Here is a 16925-nt window from a genome sequence, read left to right on the forward strand (position 1 = left end):
GGGGGCAAGCGCTGTGCTGAGTGTCTTACAGGTGGTTTCTCATTTGCTCCTCATTATTGCTGATACTCTTTTCAGACATGAAGATGGCTGGGAGGCATACGCCCTGACCAAGTTCACACAGCTAGTCAGGGTGGAGCTTTGATGCCCACTGTGGGGGATGTACCTCCAAGCAGAGCTCTGTAATGCCTCAGAGGGAGAGCGGCTGTGGGGGTCCTCTCGTCCCAGTTATCTGACTGGGGCTGGGAGAAGGGGAAGGGAAGGAGAAAGGGTATGAGTGTGGTGGCTAGAGCTTGGGGCATCCACCCCCCACCTGGTCACGGGTCCTTCGAAGTGGGAGGTATGAGAGCTGGAGCAGCGCCAGGGGCCCATGTGTGGCGGTCCTGGAGCGAGAGTGAGGAGTGCCAGGGTTTCGGCCCAGGGGCCTGGTGGCCGGCCCTCCTCCCCTTCTCCAGACCCTGTCAGGCTGCGGGGCTGCCCCTCTGAGTTCAGCAGCTGTGGCTTCTTAGCAACCCTGGGGCAGCTTTGCATAAGCAATGAGGCTTCTGGTGGTGGTGGTGGTGGGGGCGGGGGGGGGGGGGCAGCAGGAGTGGTCGGGGAGGTGGGGCCATCCTTCTGGGGACAGCTTGCCACTGTTAGAACCGGCCCCTTCCACGCTCACCCTTCTCCTGCTCCTGACAGCTCAAATGGCTGACGGGTGGGGAGTGCGGAAGGGAGGAGAATGTCAACGGCTGCCAGAGCCTGTGACTTGAGATGTCCCCAGCTCACCCCCGGGGTGATTCTGTGTTCCAGTCCCTGGGAGGGAGGGCTCCTTCCTAGGGCCGAGTGCCCCTTCCCGAAGTCCTGGTGTCTGATGGCTGTCCCCCCCTCTGTGCCTCTGTCCCCAGTTCTGGCATAAAGCATGCTTCCACTGTGAGACCTGCAAGATGACACTCAACATGAAGAACTACAAGGGCTACGAGAAGACGCCCTACTGCAACGCGTGAGTCCTGCCTCCCTCCCTAGCTCTTCCTTGTGTTCTCACGATGTTGCCCAGCACTTGCACGCTCTACCTGAGAAGCGTTCAGCGCGTTTAGTCCTCACCCCGGCTGGATGAAGTAAGGGCTGCTGGTGTGCCCATTTTACAGGGAGGGAAACTGAGGCTCGGGAAAGGAATATTCTTCCCCCAGATCACACGGCTAGCGAGAGGCTGGTTGAAACCCAGCCAGGCAAGCGTGTTCTTCCCAGTGCATCCTGCTGCGAGAGAGGGCCCAACGCGCTCCTTCAGGAAACAGTGCTCTCTCTTACTTACCCCCCGCCGGAGGGGCTTGGGGGGGCTTCTGGCAGCAGCCCTTCCTGGCGTTCATCTCTTGAGAACTGAGGGCAACGTGAAGGGGTGGCTGGGCCTGGGGCAGGCCTCTCCCTGCCGGTGAGGGAGGCCGGGGAGACCTTCATGTCTTTTCCAGTGGAGTTGGCTGGGGCTCTGTTCCTTTCACACTGGGACCCGCAGCCTGTCCTGATGCGGGGAGGTGGGTAGAGGTGGGGTCCTCCATCCAGAAGGACACCCCTCTCCCATCCCTTGCAGTTCTGGACAGTGCACCGCCTTCTACCTTCAACTTGACGTCATATGTAGCAAGTGTAAACTCAGTGCAGGTCCACGGTATATGCAGGACCTCCCAGCCACCCTGCTAGTGAGGGCTTCAGAAGGTCAAGTCACTGAGTCACGGCAAAATCCATATTCAAAGAAATTCAGGATCTGACTTGCGTCTAGGAATTTCTTTGGTCAGGAGGCTCTTCGCGGCAGAATCGCTGAGGAGGGGAACACTGGGACTTGTCGAAAGGGGTGGGGGGCTTAAACACCCTTGAAAGGCTGCCTCTCCCTCACAGCACCCCCAGTCCCCTCCTGATACCCCAACCTCATCATCCCTGGGGGTTTGAACATTCATCAGGCACGGGTGCCTGCCAACTGCTATATGCCAACCTGTGTCAGGGACTGGGAAAGGAGATTTCTTAAAAAAATTTTTTTTCTAATGTTTATTCATTTTTGAGAGAGAGCGTGAGTTGGAGGGGGGCTGCATAGAGAGACGGAGACACAGAATCTGATTCAGGCTCCAGGCTCTGAGCTGTCAGCACAGAGCCCAGTGTGGGGCTCAGACTCACGAACCACAAGATCACGACCTGAGCCGAAGTCGGATGCTCAACCGACTGAGCCACCCAGGGGCCCCTGGGAAAAGAGATTTCTAAATGACAAAAATCTCAAGCCCAAGAAGCAACCTGGATATTGTCCTTTCTGGGAGGGATTGGGCACTGGGAAGGCTGCCTGGGGTAGAAGGAAGATCCCAGCTCTCTCCTGGCTTTTGCTTCAGCTGCCTCCTCTCTTCTATTAGCTTCCACTGGTCCTCTCCCCCCCTACCAACCCCTCCCACCCCCCAAGGGAAATGGGACATTCTTAGAATTCTTACAGGCTCACACAAGCCCTGATTCTCTGCCACTTCCTCCCTCTGTTGGGGAGCGGGGTGGGGTTCAATAAAGCCAGAGGCCCGGGCAGTGTAACCCCTTCATGGCTGGACCACTTGGAGCTGGATTCTGGGCCCTGAGACTCCTTTGGGGGCAGTTTCTGAGCCTCGGCCCCACCCGGCAGAAGTCTGGCTGAGCCACGTCTCTTCCTAAGACTCTAGTAGCCTAGCATTCAGTGAGCATTGGGAGTTGGTGACAGCAGCCAGCCTTGTCCTTGTTTCTCGGCGTTTTCTCAGCCTGATGCCCGAGTCCTAGGCTAACTGTTCTCACCCTCTTCTGGGGAGGCTGCGGTAAGTGGGGGTGGGGACTCCTGGAGGTGTTGGGGTCTCTGGGGGAGGTAGAAGATGAAGCACCTCTCCCCGGATGCTGCTTCCACAGTGCCCAGGCAGAGGCTCCTGTCTCTGCCCTGGCCCCCAGCCAGAGAAGCAGACTGGCCTCTCTCTGTTTCCCCAGGCTTTACCGCCCCAGCCTCTGCCCTGCCCAGTTGACCTTTGGCCCAGCTGGGATGTTACCTCGGGATGTTACTCAGAGGACTCTGAATGAGAGCTGAAGCTCTGGGGGGATGTGTGGCCCGGCTGTGTCTCAGGCTGTGTCTCACCTCCGCTGGGAGTGGGCAGAGTAACACCCTGCCCGAGGCGCTCACACTCCCTCAGCCAGCGTCTGCTAGCAGTTGGTCCGGACCCAGCAAGCCTGACGAGGTAATTCCAGGATAAGCCAGATGTAGTAGGCTCGGCCTGCAGGGAGCACCCTCAGGGCCTGTCTGAGCTTCAGTTTCTCCATGGTTACACATTCCCACCCAGGGATGCTGGGCCCCTAGACCAAAGAGTACTGAGCACCTGCCACGTGCCAGGCACTGTGCCCGCGTCCCCTCTCATTCCTTCCTGTTTGCTTTCTGCCTCTGGCCCCATCCTCCAGTGACATTCAGGTTCCTGAATCTTGGGGTTTGCCAGGGTGTAGCTTTGCTCCCACCCCCATCCTGGCCTTGCTTTGTGGACCTCAGGCCTGGCTTCCCTCCTTCTCAGAAGTAGCGTCTGCTCAAGACCCACGGGGGCAGGTGATCTCTCCCCGCCCTTTGCCAGGGAGTTGGACCCCTCCCCCCCTCAGTGAGTGAGAGTGTATGAGTTTGTTGTGCAGGGAGGCTTCTGTGTTCTGCCTCTTTCTGGCCAGTCCCTGAGTCAGGATCTTTCAGGGGGTGGTCAAGAGAGAGCAGAGGGCTGTCAGTCATTCCCCGGTTGGCTTCTCAAGACCGAGATTTTAAAATGTTCCGGAAAGGGACTGTAAGCAGCCAAAGGGCCTCTTCTGTTTCTCTCATTGCACTAGGCTTGTTTTGGGGTTAGGCAGCAGAGAGAACCCACGCTAGATCACAGCCAGCCTGCTGGGCCGTGATGGACCCCCCGCAAATGTACCCTTAAACACGTGCCTGCTGCGGATCCAGACACATACGCTTTCTCCTGGTGTGGGGCCGGGGAGAGATGCCAGGGAGTCAGACTGAATAGGTTGCATCTGTGTCATACTTCCAGGCACAGCCGCCCAGGCATTGCCATGGCAAGGGGGAGGTGCGCCTTTCCGCTTTTGCACAATGGCTCGTGGTACCAGAACCACTGTTCCTCAGATTCTTTCGTGAAACGTCTAGGTGGGTGGAGTGAGCCTGCTCCCTTGGGTTAGAGGAATATTTACACCCTCGATTATTTGTTTTGTAAACCACATTTTCCGAAAGTGGGGCTCATCTGTCCGCATGCACGAACCTGCCCCCTTTCCTCCATGCAAATAGTGTGGGAGTGTGGAGGTCAGAGGTGGGGTGGGGGTGGGAAGAAATGTGCCTGCGCCCTCCTCCTTGGGGGCCACGAATCAGTGCAGGCTGCACACCCGAGGCAGAGTTGCAGACCAGGGGAACCAGGTTTGGGGATATCAAGTGTGGAGGTGGACATGGGTCAGGGAAGAAAGGGGGAGGCGCTCAGAGGCCCCCTCCCCCTCTTCACTGACTACAGGTTTCGGGGTCCATCCTTCACAGTTTCCTTGAGTTGTGTGATGCGGGGCTGAGGAGGCTGGAGATGGCCCCGGCACTGGAGAACAACTTGACTGTGGTCCTGCTCCTTCCCTCAGGTCTCAGAGTGTGGGGTCTGGGTGCTCAAAACGTCTCTGGATTCTGCCAGACTGTGTCGAATCCCAGCTGCTCTTGGGGATGGGGTATTGGTGGGCAAATCTAGGACTGGGGTCTGGGGCTTTCCCACTTCCCTCTTTCCTGCCTCTGATTGGGAAAAACGGGATCAGACGTGTCAGGAAGTAGGTGTAGCACCCGGAGTGGGAGTGAGAGGCGGGTATGTGATGTGTGTTTGGGATGGGGCGGCAGGTTCAAAGGGGCAGCCACGGTGGCCAAATGCAGTCTCTTCCCCCGCCCCCACCCCGACTCATTCCCAAAGCCTTAAATCCAGAGATGTCAGGGCCTCAAGGAACCTCAGAGATCACTTTGTTTCTGAACGAACCCGTTTTATAGATGAGGAAACTGAGGCCCAGTGTTTCCATGCCTTACCCAACTTGGCAGAATTATTTCTCTTTATGTATTGCCATCAGGGACTGGTACCAGCTTTGATTTTGCATCTTGCAGCCTGAGGGCTGGTAAGTCCCTCTTCAAGTCTGGCCTCGATCCTTCTGGCTGCTTGTGTTTTTCCTCTGGTCAAACAATGCTTCCTTGTTGCTTCCTATCCCCACCATTTCAGCCCCTCAGGCCTGGGGGACTGGTAAGAAACTGGGTTAGAAAGGAGCCCTCCCCGCCTGCCCACGGGCAGTGTTCCCAGCGGGAGAATCAGCAGCTCCTTCCAGAGGCAGGATGTAGGGGCTATTTTTTTTTCCTTTGGTAAAACCAAAGGCTCCTTGTTGCTTTTGTTGATGTATTTTTGTTCCTCCTTGAACAAAAAGCTGTGGTTTTTGAAGGGGTCCAAGGCTGGAAGGGGCAAGGTTGCTTATAGAAAGGGGGTGCTGAGCTTTCGGGATCTCTGGTCTATTCTGGCTCAGCCTCTGGAATGCAGCTAATGGCAGGAGCAGGAGTGGGGCTGTGCCTTATATGCTGTCCCTGTCACCAGTAGCAGGAGCCTCGATATCCTCCCTGTCCTCAGAGTCCTGAGCAGGAAGGTAACTCAGGGGTCCTTAGTCAGAGGACCCTTCTCCTGCATCCCTGCGCATCACTGTCTGCACTCTTGAGACACCTGCTTTGGGAAAGTTTTAATTAAAGGAGGAGGTGGCTTCTGACTGAGACCCCACAGGGTCTCTCTTGACGCCCCAACTTGGCAACTGGTTGGGTTTGAAAGATAAAGTACTTTGTTCTTCACCCACCCCGCTAAGCACATCTTTCATTTCCCCAGGGCAGCCGCCCCCTAGATAGCCGGGCAGCTGTGGTGGAGGGGAGTGCACTGGGCAAGGTCTTTGTCCTAGACGCTGAGCAGCAGTTTCTTTTTCTGTAAAATGGGCACAATGATAATGCCTGCCTTTTCTAACCCAAAGCCTTGTGGCAAATCTCAAGAGATGATGTGCACAGGATACAGTCTATCAAGAAGTCACTCGGTATGCCTGTAAGTTCTCCCGGAGGTCTAGGCTGCTGCCCACTGCTGCCTGATTACCCTCTTGGTCCCTGTTCTTGCCCTCATGGATGCTAGGTCCCTTTCCCTGCGCCTACCCACCACCCCCCCATCCCCGGCTTCCCGTCCTAGTGAACTTGGACTGTGTCCATGCCTCTCTCTTCCCCAGAGCAGCTGATGCTGCTGTCAAGGGTGGGGAGGGGCATCGGCAGAGGGCCCACTGCCTGGAATAGTTAACAAGGGGCTGGGTGCAGGCTGGCCCACAGACGGGACAAAGAGCAGCTGTGCTCTGCACCAAGCTCCAGGTAGGGTTGGGACACCCAGCTCTTCCCTCATTCCCTCAACCGTGATGCAGTCTGTTGGTGAGGCTGGGGTTCCGTCAGGGTCACTAGCTGGGGTGGTAGCCCCTTGTCTGCCTCAGCACCCACACTGGCACACACACACCTCCATTCATCCCAACTGGGATCTGAGGGTAGCGGGTGGTGGTGGCGGGGTGAGGGGGGGGGGGTAGCTTCAACCTGAGAACAGAGAGGGAGGGAAAAGGTAGAATTCCCAGCAATTGTTTCTGGAAGGAGGTCAAATCAGTTGCAGCCCTCTTGGAAGGCAGTCATGTTGGTGGGGGAAGGGCACAGCACCGATGTTTGTGCATCCTTCCTTCTGAAACGCACCCGTGGCACCTGTCTTCCTCACCGACATTGTCTATAAGGATCCTGCATTCACGGCCTCCTGGTTTTGGCCCTCATGAGCTACTCCGCAGCTGAGGACACCCTTGCTGTCTGCGCCTCTTCCCCCACCCCCACAGACTCTCTCTGTCTTCCTGCTCTGCCGCTCTCCTGCCTGGAGCTGAGGATGGGGTTGCCATGGGAACCTGAAGCGCAGTGAGCAGGGGAAGGGAAAGAGAGGGTTGTCTCGCCAGGGCTGGGGGCTGTGGGGAGGGGACAGGGTTGACCCAGTAGGAGGAATAGATGTCTGCCTGCCTTCTTCTGGCTTAGGGTTGGGGCTCCGGGGGGCAGGGTAAGAGATTGGAGGTTCTGGAGCTCCTCTTTAATCTAGTTAATCTAATGCAGGATTAAAGTCTCCCCCACGTCCCCCCTTCCTGCCAGATTAAGCTGCATGAACATCTAGGCTGGTCTCCCCTCCCTTCTGATGCGATTGGTGCTCTGGCTGTCGGGGGCTAAAACCTGGGGGTCATGATGTCTCCAAAGAGAGGGTGATGAATACCCGACAATCCCATCCAGAGGCACTCGCTGCCTGTTGGGAGGGTCTCCTGATGCCCTTCTGGTGGCCTGTTGGAGATGTGTGAATGTGGCCTGGAATGTGGGCTGTTATGCGTGGATCTTCTGGCTCCAGTGGCTACGGGACGTGCGTCACTGCAGGGGGCCCATCTATGTATTCATCGTGTGTGAGGAACAACACAGCGTGTATGCTGTAGGAGCCTCAGAACTGCAGTGGGGGGGGTGGGCGGTGCATGTCAGGTGCACGTGTCTGGCTGTCCTTGGGCCACTGGAACAGGAGCTCCATTTTAACCTTGTACATTCAGGGGGTGCCTGAGTGGCTCTGTCCCTTAAGCAGCTTTTTTTTTTTAATTTTTTAAATGTTTATTATTGTTTAAGAGACAGAGAGAGACACTTTTTAATTTTTTTTTAACGTTTATTATTGTTTAAGAGACAGAGAGAGATGCAGCATGAGTGAGGGAGGGGCAGAGAGAGACAGACACAGAATCTGAAGCAGGCTCCAGGCTCTGAGCGGTCAGCATAGAGCCCGATGCGGGGCTTGAACCCGTGAACTGTGAGGTCTTGATCTGAGTTGAAGTCAGACGCTTAACCACCTGAGCCACCCACACGGCGCCCCAAGCGGCGGACTCTTGATTTCTCAACGTTTTTTATTTATTTTTGGGACAGAGAGAGACAGAGCATGAACGGGGGAGGGGCAGAGAGAGAGGGAGACACAGAATCGGAAACAGGCTCCAGGCTCCGAGCCATCAGCCCAGAGCCTGACGCGGGGCTCGAACTCACAGACCGCGAGATCGTGACCTGGCTGAAGTCGGACGCTTAACCGACTGCGCCACCCAGGCGCCCCATCTTGATTTCAGTTCAGGTCACGATCTTGTGGTTTGTGAGATTGAGCCCCACGTCGGGCTCCATGCTGACAGTGCACCTGCTTCTGATTCTCTCTCCCTCCCCCCACTGGCGCTTGCTCTCTCTCAAAATAAATCAATAAACTTAAAAAAAATTTTTTTTTAAATTAACCTTGTACATGTAGGCAAATTAGAAACCCCAGGTTTGCAGATTCGCTCCAGAGCACATGTGTTTGCTGAGCCTGCCAGCCTTCCCCCCCAGATGCTAAGCAGTGCTATCTCAGAATTGACCTTTCAAGTTCCGGGCCACAGCTGCTGGGATGTCTTCCTCGTGGTGCCCTTGCTTCAAGACCTCACCTCTCTCTGCCACAGGATTCTCTACCTGCAGATGCTCTCCTCACCACACCCCGCACCCCGTGACACCTTCAGAAGGGCTCTGATCTGGTGGGAGGGTCATCTCTGAAGCCTTCCTTGCCAGGACCTCAGGGTTAGCCAGTTCCGCTGGAGATCTTACTTGGATCCCTCCTGCTGTTATCTTTCTAGTCTCTAGGAACAGACTCCTGGTTGATCCTCCCCTTTTCTGGAACTGCTAAGCAATTTTGAATGGAGCTCCTCAGCTGTGGGTGGCCCTAGCTTCCTGCAGCCGGGCCAGGCCTGGGGACCGGGCCGTAGCCTTAGCCCCATAGTCATCCACGGGCCATTTCTGTTGCCAGCTGCAGGCACCTGTGTTTGCTTTTCAGTCTCATCCCTCCCTCCCTCCGCGGGGGGAGCTGAGGGCCTGAAGTGACCTGGGAGCCAGGACCCAGGTGTGGCAGTGGAGGCTGGGATGGGGGTGGGGGGACAGAGCTGGAATCACCTAGGTCCAGGACAGTGAAACCAGCCCAGAAGCAAAAAGGATTTGCCAAAGTCACCCAGAGAGTCAGTGGCAGGACCAGAGTCCAGCACTGTGTCCATTCTGGTCACACACTCCTCCTCACCTTGGTTTAGTTGTACAAATCCAAAGTCCTACCCTTCACAAGTGGTGGCTCACAGGGAAGTTATGTGTTTACAGGTAGCACTGGCTCAGGGTGGTGCCAGCAAGAACCTCCCAGCTCTGGGGAGCACACAGGAGTGGGGGGGGGGGCGCGCTCATTTCCGGCTCTAGGGCGCATGTCAGCCCACTGGGATGAAACATGCCTGGAAGGAAGCAATCTGTCTCTTACCTGAGGACAGCGTGTGCATCGGAGATCTGCAGGTGGTCACAGTCGTGGTGAGGTGTGGTCACCCAGGGCTGCAAAATAGCGGACCTCAGCTCCTTTTCAGAGAAGCCACTCACTAGTCCCTGAAATAGTTGGGACCCATGTGGCCCCCTAGACATTTCACATACCAGCACATACCCACAAGCCACAGTGATTCAGCGCTACGTCTCCTCTAGCTGGTTTGCTGGGGGACTTCGTGATGACCCAGTGGGATGTAGGAGATCCAAGTTCTAGTCTTCGTCCAGCTTCAGTGCCTGATGTGACTTTCATGTATCCAACAAATGTTCGTTGAATACCAGGTACTGTTCTAAGGAGTTTGAGGTTAATCAGTGGACAAAAGAGACCAAAAACCCCTCGTTTCCTGGAGAAGTAGAGAGAGGACAATAAACCGATGTGATAAAGAAGTTAATTATGATAACGGATAAGTATTAAGTGCGTGGTCCCAGCACGCTATTTCCTCCTCTGGGATATGAGGAGGTATGACTGCATGATCCTGGAGGTCACTACAGGCTTGGCTTTGAGGGCTGCCCGGGTTCCAGCTACCTCCAAGCCAGCCCTCTTTCTGGGGAACAGGCTCCCGGTCTGTCCCGTGTCTGCCAGTTGGAGGGTTTGGCTCAGGATGCTGGGCCCTGGGGAGACTGGGTGCAAATTTAGATGCTACCACTTACTGGCTGTGTGCCTTGGCCACATTGTTCGACCTCTCTGAGCCTCAGTTCTCCCTTCTGTCAAAGTGGGAAAATAGGGCATTTGTGAGGATTTGGTGAACTAAGTAAGGCACGAGGAAAACATCAGCCTTTGTTACGGTGTTATCTGGCGCTTGAGGGCCTCAAGCTGACTTTCTGAGTCCAGCTGATTTCTCATCTCCAGTTAAGTTAGCCCTTGTTGGCCCTTTGAAACACCACTCTGGATGTGTGCATTTTCTTTCTTTCACCACCTCCCCCCCATATGTATGTCCCATTCTCCTTTACTTCTTCTTTTTTTTTTCTTAAGTTCTTATTTTAATCATCTGGTGTTCATCACAGGTGCACTCCTTGGTCCCCATCACCTATTTTACCCATCCCCCCACCCACCTCCCCTCTGGTAACCATCAGTATTTTCTATAGTTAAGAGTCTGTTTCTTGGTTTCTCTCTCTCTCTGTCTCTCTCTGTCTCTCTCTTTTCCTTCTTTCCTCGTTTGTTTTGTTTCCATTCCCTTTTACTTCTGTCTCCATACCCCTCCTGCCCTTCCTCTGCTTGGTCCCCATTTCTGGTTTTAGCTGAAAGCTTTGTCCTGACCTCTGCTCTATTGTCTCCCCAGTCTAGTTGGGTCGTCCTGGGTGGCCCAGGCCACTCAACCTCCCTGCACACGAGATTCTAAGGCATGGATTATCCCCAAGTAAGGGTCATCCGAAACCCTCAGACACTGTCCCTAGGGCCTCCCTTTGGCTCAGGACAGTTCTCCATGGCCAGCCGGCCACTCGGGCCTGATGTTGTCTTCCCAGTTCCGCCCCGGCTAAATCTGAGAAGCGCTTGCCTCCCCTCAGCCAAGGGTGATGCACATCGTGCTCGTGCTGCTGGGGCAGGGACAGGGGCTGCTGGCGGAGAAGAGGAAGTTTCCAGGAGAGTCATGTCTCTGAGAAGCCAGGAGGCTCCTGCCCCTTCTCCAGAGTGACCTCTACTCTGTTTTCTCTCTGTCCTGCAGACACTACCCCAAGCAGTCCTTCACCATGGTGGCTGACACCCCGGAAAACCTCCGCCTCAAGCAACAGAGCGAGCTCCAGAGTCAGGTGAGGGGGCGGGGCTGGCCCTGCGGCCTGACAGGGAGGGAGGGCTGTTGTAACCCTTGGATTTGGCAAGGGCTCCTTCCCCCTGTGGTTACGAAGCAAGGCCAGGGTGCTGAAATCCTGGTACTTGCCTTGTCTCCCTGCCCCCACCCGGGCACCAGTTGCTTCTTATTTCCTGCCTTTATCAAAGGAGTGGAGGAAGGCATGCCCCCTCCTCTTTCTACCTAAAGTGGGCTGGGGAGGTATCGGTATCTGATTCTTTCTGCTCCAGGAACTATGGTGTGGTCTCTAAAGCCCACTTCCTCCAGGAAGCTGTTTCCTTCTCCCTCCTCTCCACTCAACCCCCCCCCCCCCCCAAAGGAAGGGACTCACTTCTCCAGGCTGGTGCCAGCCTGAGGTCAGTCGGCTCTTTATGGCCATGTCTCCGAACCTCCTCCACCCCTCAGGGGGCCGCTGGGAAAGGGGCCTTGCCCTGGGGGCCTGTCCTACCTTTGTCTCCTTGGGCCTGATTTTCTTGAGCACTTGCTTTGTGGGGAGTGGTGCGTGCCATTGGTGGGGGGGGGGGGGAAGGGGGGAGATGGATTGGTGCCCCAGGGAGAACTCGGTCTTTAGGGGACACTGAGGAATAAGCAAAGGATCCAGAGCCCTGAGACCTGAACAGGTCACTCTCCCTAGTGGTCTGGGAGGGCTCCTGGGACAAGCCTGGGCTGGACTGTGAAGGGGGGGCAGGGCAGGGCGGGGCTTCTGCAGAGACCCCCTGAGGGACTTAGCCAAGTGGGCAGGGTGCCCAAGGCCAGGAACATGTTGGGAGGTCCCCCTGAGCCACAGAGGGCGATCTCTCCTGATCCCTCCGGAGTGGGGCTCCTGCTGTCTGATGTTAACATGACCTCTCTGGGGCCCTATCTCCAAGTAGGTCGCGTGAAGGAGGACCAGCCCTGTGCTGCCTGGGGCTGTGGGCGCACTCTCTCCCTGGCTCCTCCCGGCAGCTGTGAGGAAGGTGCTGTGTTTTTCCCGTGGTGCAAGATGAGGAAACAGAGCCCCAGAGATATTAGGGGGCTTGCTAAGATCAGACAGTGGTAGTAGGGGTAATAACACTGTGAACCACTAACTTGTTGAGCCTCTGATGCCCTGGGCATCGAAGCTCCCTTAGTTCTCAGCCTGTGCGTCTGGCAAGGTCTCTTCTAAGGTCACTTCTACTTTAGGGAAGAGGGAAGGGATGCTGCTGACTTTGAAGGCCGGTTTATCTAATTCTGAGACTTGTGCTCTTTCCCGTTTTCCACCCAGCTCCCTAAGGAACACTGTCTCCACTTTGATACTAAACACGATAGTTCCTCGTGCTGCTGGGAACATTTATAGTTCAGCAAGTGCTTTTAGTTACTTTGCCTCATGGATCCTTGACCCCACTCTGGGGGATATCAGATGAGGGAACTGAGGCTTTGCCTGTTGACACGCCCAGTAAATGAAGTTGCAGGATCTGGCCTCTGGTTTTTCCACTCCCAAGTACAGTGACCTTGACCATGTACAGCCCTGGTGAGGCCTGAGGCTCAGGCCTCCCCTGTTTCCCACAGCAGCTGGGAGCAAGTAGGGGAAGCTCGTTTTTCCCTCAGCAGCAGCTGACATCTGCCAGCCCAGAGGCGGACCCTGCTTGGTGTGAAACCTGTAGTTAAGGGAGAGCCGGTATGGATACCAGACCCCGGCCAGCTGAGGAGGTCAGGGTGGTCCAGCTGGCAGGGAGAGGGGCTGAGGCAGCTCTGGGGCCTGGGCCTAGTCTACACAGGGAAGATTTTTGGCCAGACCCTCCTTGGTCAGCCGCGTGCTACCTCCCTGGCCTCCCAATCCAGTAGAAGGCCCCCTGGGGCCAGAGGTGGAGGGGGCTTCGGGGGGTGGGTAGGCCACAGCATCCAGGGAGACCCGGACTCCCCCCACAGCTTGAGAGGGACGGTCAGATCCCCCATTGGTGGGGGCCCCATCAGAGGAACCTGGAAGAAGAGGTATGGGGAGGGGACATTAGGTCTTTGGAAAGGTGTGGGTCCAGAGGTGTGAGAGTATGTGCACACGCTCAGGCAGAGGCCAGGGCAGACACACACACACACACACACACACACACACACACACACACCCCTACTCTCAGGAGGAGAAATTCAAACCCTATTAATTCTCTCAGCCTTTGTCAGTCCCACAAAAGCACGGCTGTAGCTCTTTTTGCCCCTGGAACCAGATCCCTGAGGGGGGGGGGTCTGTAGGAGGAAGCGCCCGGTGCTCAGGCTCCAAAGGTTCCTCTGCCTTTGCTCCCTGCTCCCCAGGGGCCTGGCCTGCTGCTCACCTCCTGGGCTCCCGGGCTCCTCCTGTCTCTCGGGCAGGCTGAGGACCTTGTGAGAATGGCGGTCATTCTCCATGCGGTCCTCGCTGAGGGCCAGGCCCTGACCTCATTTAATCCTTATGACCACCTGATGAAAGAGAGATTGTTTTGTCCCCATTCTACAGATGGGGACACAGGTTTAGAGAGGCTAGGCCCCTTGCCCAGAGCCCAGTGACAGAAGCAGATTTCAAACCCTTTGCTCTTACCAATTCTGTAGTCTGACGTGGTGCCCAGCCTGGTACTCTTGACCCACAGGATGCCGTTACCAGTGGTGGGGGACAGAGGGAGAGAGAGAGAGAGAGAGAGAGAGAGAGAGAGAGACAGTGTGTGGACACACATGCACACACACACACAGACACGTGCACGCATGTGCGTACTGGAATACAGATTCCTAGGCCCTACCCAAGAGGTTTCTGGTTGGTAGTTCTGGGCAGGGCCCAGGAATCTGCATTTTGACTGCCCTGGTGATTCTCGTGAGCCTTTTGGACATACTCAGAGCCTTAGAGCTGGGCTGGGGGGCAGGCAGGGAGTGGGTGGAACTGACCCCAGCTCTCCCCTTGCTTCTGCCGCATGGGGTGTGAGTCACGGAGTCGGGGCTCTGGACTGGGGTAGGTGGCGGGTGGGGGTAGGGCCCCTGCCTTCTTTGCAAGCCTGGTTCTGTCTTCCTTCTACCTCGCCCCCAGCTCTGTGGTCTGAGCCTGGCCGCTTTTCTCTCATAGCTTTTTTTCCCCTCCCTGGTAAAATGGGGACAGCAAAGCCCAGTCGCCTGGAGGTCCGGGGCTGGCCAATGCACTGGGTTTGGAAGGGATGAGTGGGCCTGACCGGGGGTGGTGACAGGTTCTGGCTCCTGTGGCTGCTATGGGGGCAGGGCCTGCTAGAGCAGTCTGTGGCTGGCAGGAAGGGAAGTGGGAGCCTCCTCTGCCTACCCTGCCCCACCCCACCAGGGTGTCAGTTGGTGTCTTTCCAGGGCCCCTTCCTGGTCTGGGTGCGTGTGTCTCAGCCCTCTCCTCTGGAAGCTGCTGGTGCTATTTCAACTTTATTTGTTTTCCTGTCTCTAGTTTGGTTCCCAAAGTGGTACTTTGGGTGTCTGGGACACCTGGAGCCTCCCTTGCGGAGGAGGTAACCACAGAACTGACCAGAAATGACCTTCTGGGTGGTCCTGCCCGGGCCTGGCTGAAGCAGGGAACGGGAGACTGGGGCCCAGCTGTATCCCCTACCCGAGGTAGCTCTCCCACCTCCAGCCCCCAGGCTGAGCAGAGAGGCGACATCTTTGGGGTGGGGCTGAGCTGGGGGTGTCTGTGTGGCCCTCTGAGGCCCTGCAGAAGTGCAAAGAGAATGCCTCTTTCATTTTTTCCCCCATCTCACACCCCTGTGGTGCTGGGCAGTCCCAGCACAGAGTGAGAAATGCCCTGAGGCACAGGAGAGTGTGGTCTGTGACCAGCACAGGAGGCAGCATACTGGTGTCACTCTAATGTTTAGAGATTTATTTTTGAGAGAGAGAGAGAGAGAGAGAGAGTAAGCACAAGTGGGGGCAGAGAGAGAAAGAGAGAGAGAGAGAGAAAGACACAGAATCTGAAGCAGGCTCCAGATTCCAAGCTGGAAGCGCAGAGCCTGATGTGGGGCTCGAACTCACAAACCTTGAGATCGTGACCTGAGCCAAAGTCGGACGCTTAACCGACTGAGCCACCCGGGCGCCCCACTTCTGTCACTCTTACCTAAACCAGCTGAAGGTCAGATCCTGGGTCTGCCACCACTAGCTGTGTGACCCTGGGCAAGTTATTTCACCTTCCTGAGCCTCAGTGTCTTCATCTGTAAAATGGGGCTTACCTTTCTCCAAAGGTTATTGTGAGGATATTAGTATATATTAGGCATTTAGAACAGTTCCTGGCATAGAGTCAGCACTCAATAAATGTTCACTATTAACTATTCTCCTGGAAAGGAGAGGAAATGGAGCCTGGGCACAATGAAGCTGGGGAGTAGACACAATGACCTTTTCATGATTGCTTCCAGCACTGACTTTTCCATTAGTTCTCCTCCCCATCTGTGTCTGTCTAATTTTAAAACTGATTTCTTTTCTGTTAGAAGGGGGTGGGTTACATCGTATGGGCGCCCAGCACATAGTAGGCACATAGTCGGTGGAAATTGTCGGTATTGTATTTTTTTTTTCCAGAAAACAATTTTTTTTTTTTTTAAGTCACGATCTTTTATGTTACGTCAGCAACGCAGTTAAGTTCTAAATTATGCTGTTGGGAGATTTTGTGTTTGTTCAGTTCACTCACCACTCATGTGACAAACACTTATATTTGTACCTCCTTTGCTCGGGCATCAGATCTGGCCCCGCCTTGGGAATTTCCAGGATGGGAGGCCCAGGCAGTTCCTAGGCATGGAGTCATCCGCCCACAGTGCTGAGTTGTACCCTGACCCTACCAACAACTAGGCTGAATGACCTTGGGCAGGTCCCTTCCCTCCGAGACCCCCATCATGTCCTGGCGAGCCATCCCAGATGAGGGCAAACACTCCTGCTTGGGTGACAAGGAAACCCGGACAGAGGGGCTCTAGGCAGCGGGGCCCTCCCCGAATTCCTGGCTCTCGACCTTTTCCCTGTGCACCCACTCCACACCAAAAGGCCTCTCAGAGAATGTTTCTCACCTTGATTCTTCATAATTAAGGCCTGCAGGTACATAAAAACGGTCACAAACTCCAAAGCTGGGTGGGCTCTTAGAGATCAGCTGGCCGGCCCCCGGCTCAGGGGATTCCAGAGAGGGAGACTGACTTACCTAGTGACATACAGCAAAGAGGTGCCGAGCCCAGACCTCCCTCCATCCTTTCTCAGCCCCCATTCCACCCCAGCCCCGCCCTATCTGGCTGCCTGTGCCAGGAGTGAAATGAATTCTCCTTCCCCGGCAGGGAGGGAGAGGCAGTTCCTGAGCTTGGGAACTAGCTGATGTCATTGTAGTGTCGCCATGGCAATTATTCCCCTGGATTAGGGGCCTGACCCTTACAAGGCCAGGAAGTGGAGGAGAGAATGGAGGTCTGGCACTTGTTCAGCACTTTTAACGTTGACAGAGCACTTCCACGCTTGCCCTCTCAGTGGGTATTGAGCCCTGCCTTGCTTCAGGATGCTTCAGGATGCAGTTGCTGTGTGAGGGCCACTGTCTGTAGTCTGTACCATTGATTGGAATGAGTGGTACTATCCCCATTTTACAGATTGGAAACGGAGGCTCAAGAGGTTAAGTCATTTGCCCGAGATCGCTTAGCAAGTGGGAGACTGCGCCCGTGTTAGAACCAGCTCCCTCTGGCTCTTTGCCCATGCTCGGTGACGGGAAGCCCCCCTCTCCATATTTTAACTGATTCCTGTGACAGCCCTTTCACAGATGAGGAAACCGAGGCCAGAGACCTTGGATTTGGGGCTTCTGCATCTGG

General features: G+C 55.6%; 1 protein-coding gene across 2 annotated transcripts in view; it reads left to right on the forward strand.

Annotated features, from left to right (window-relative positions):
* Positions 1-16925, forward strand: part of LASP1 (LIM and SH3 protein 1) — a 50968-nt gene that overhangs the window by 17750 nt on the left and 16293 nt on the right. For both annotated transcript variants that reach the window (XM_042917284.1, XM_042917283.1), the window contains exons 2-3: positions 885-979; positions 11062-11146. In XM_042917284.1, coding sequence (XP_042773218.1) covers positions 924-979; positions 11062-11146 — 141 coding nt within the window. In that variant the 5' untranslated portion in view covers positions 885-923. The remainder of the gene's footprint in view (positions 1-884; positions 980-11061; positions 11147-16925) is intronic.

The sequence above is a fragment of the Panthera leo genome, chromosome E1 (genome assembly GCF_018350215.1).
Source record: "Panthera leo isolate Ple1 chromosome E1, P.leo_Ple1_pat1.1, whole genome shotgun sequence".
NCBI lineage: Eukaryota > Metazoa > Chordata > Mammalia > Carnivora > Felidae > Panthera > Panthera leo.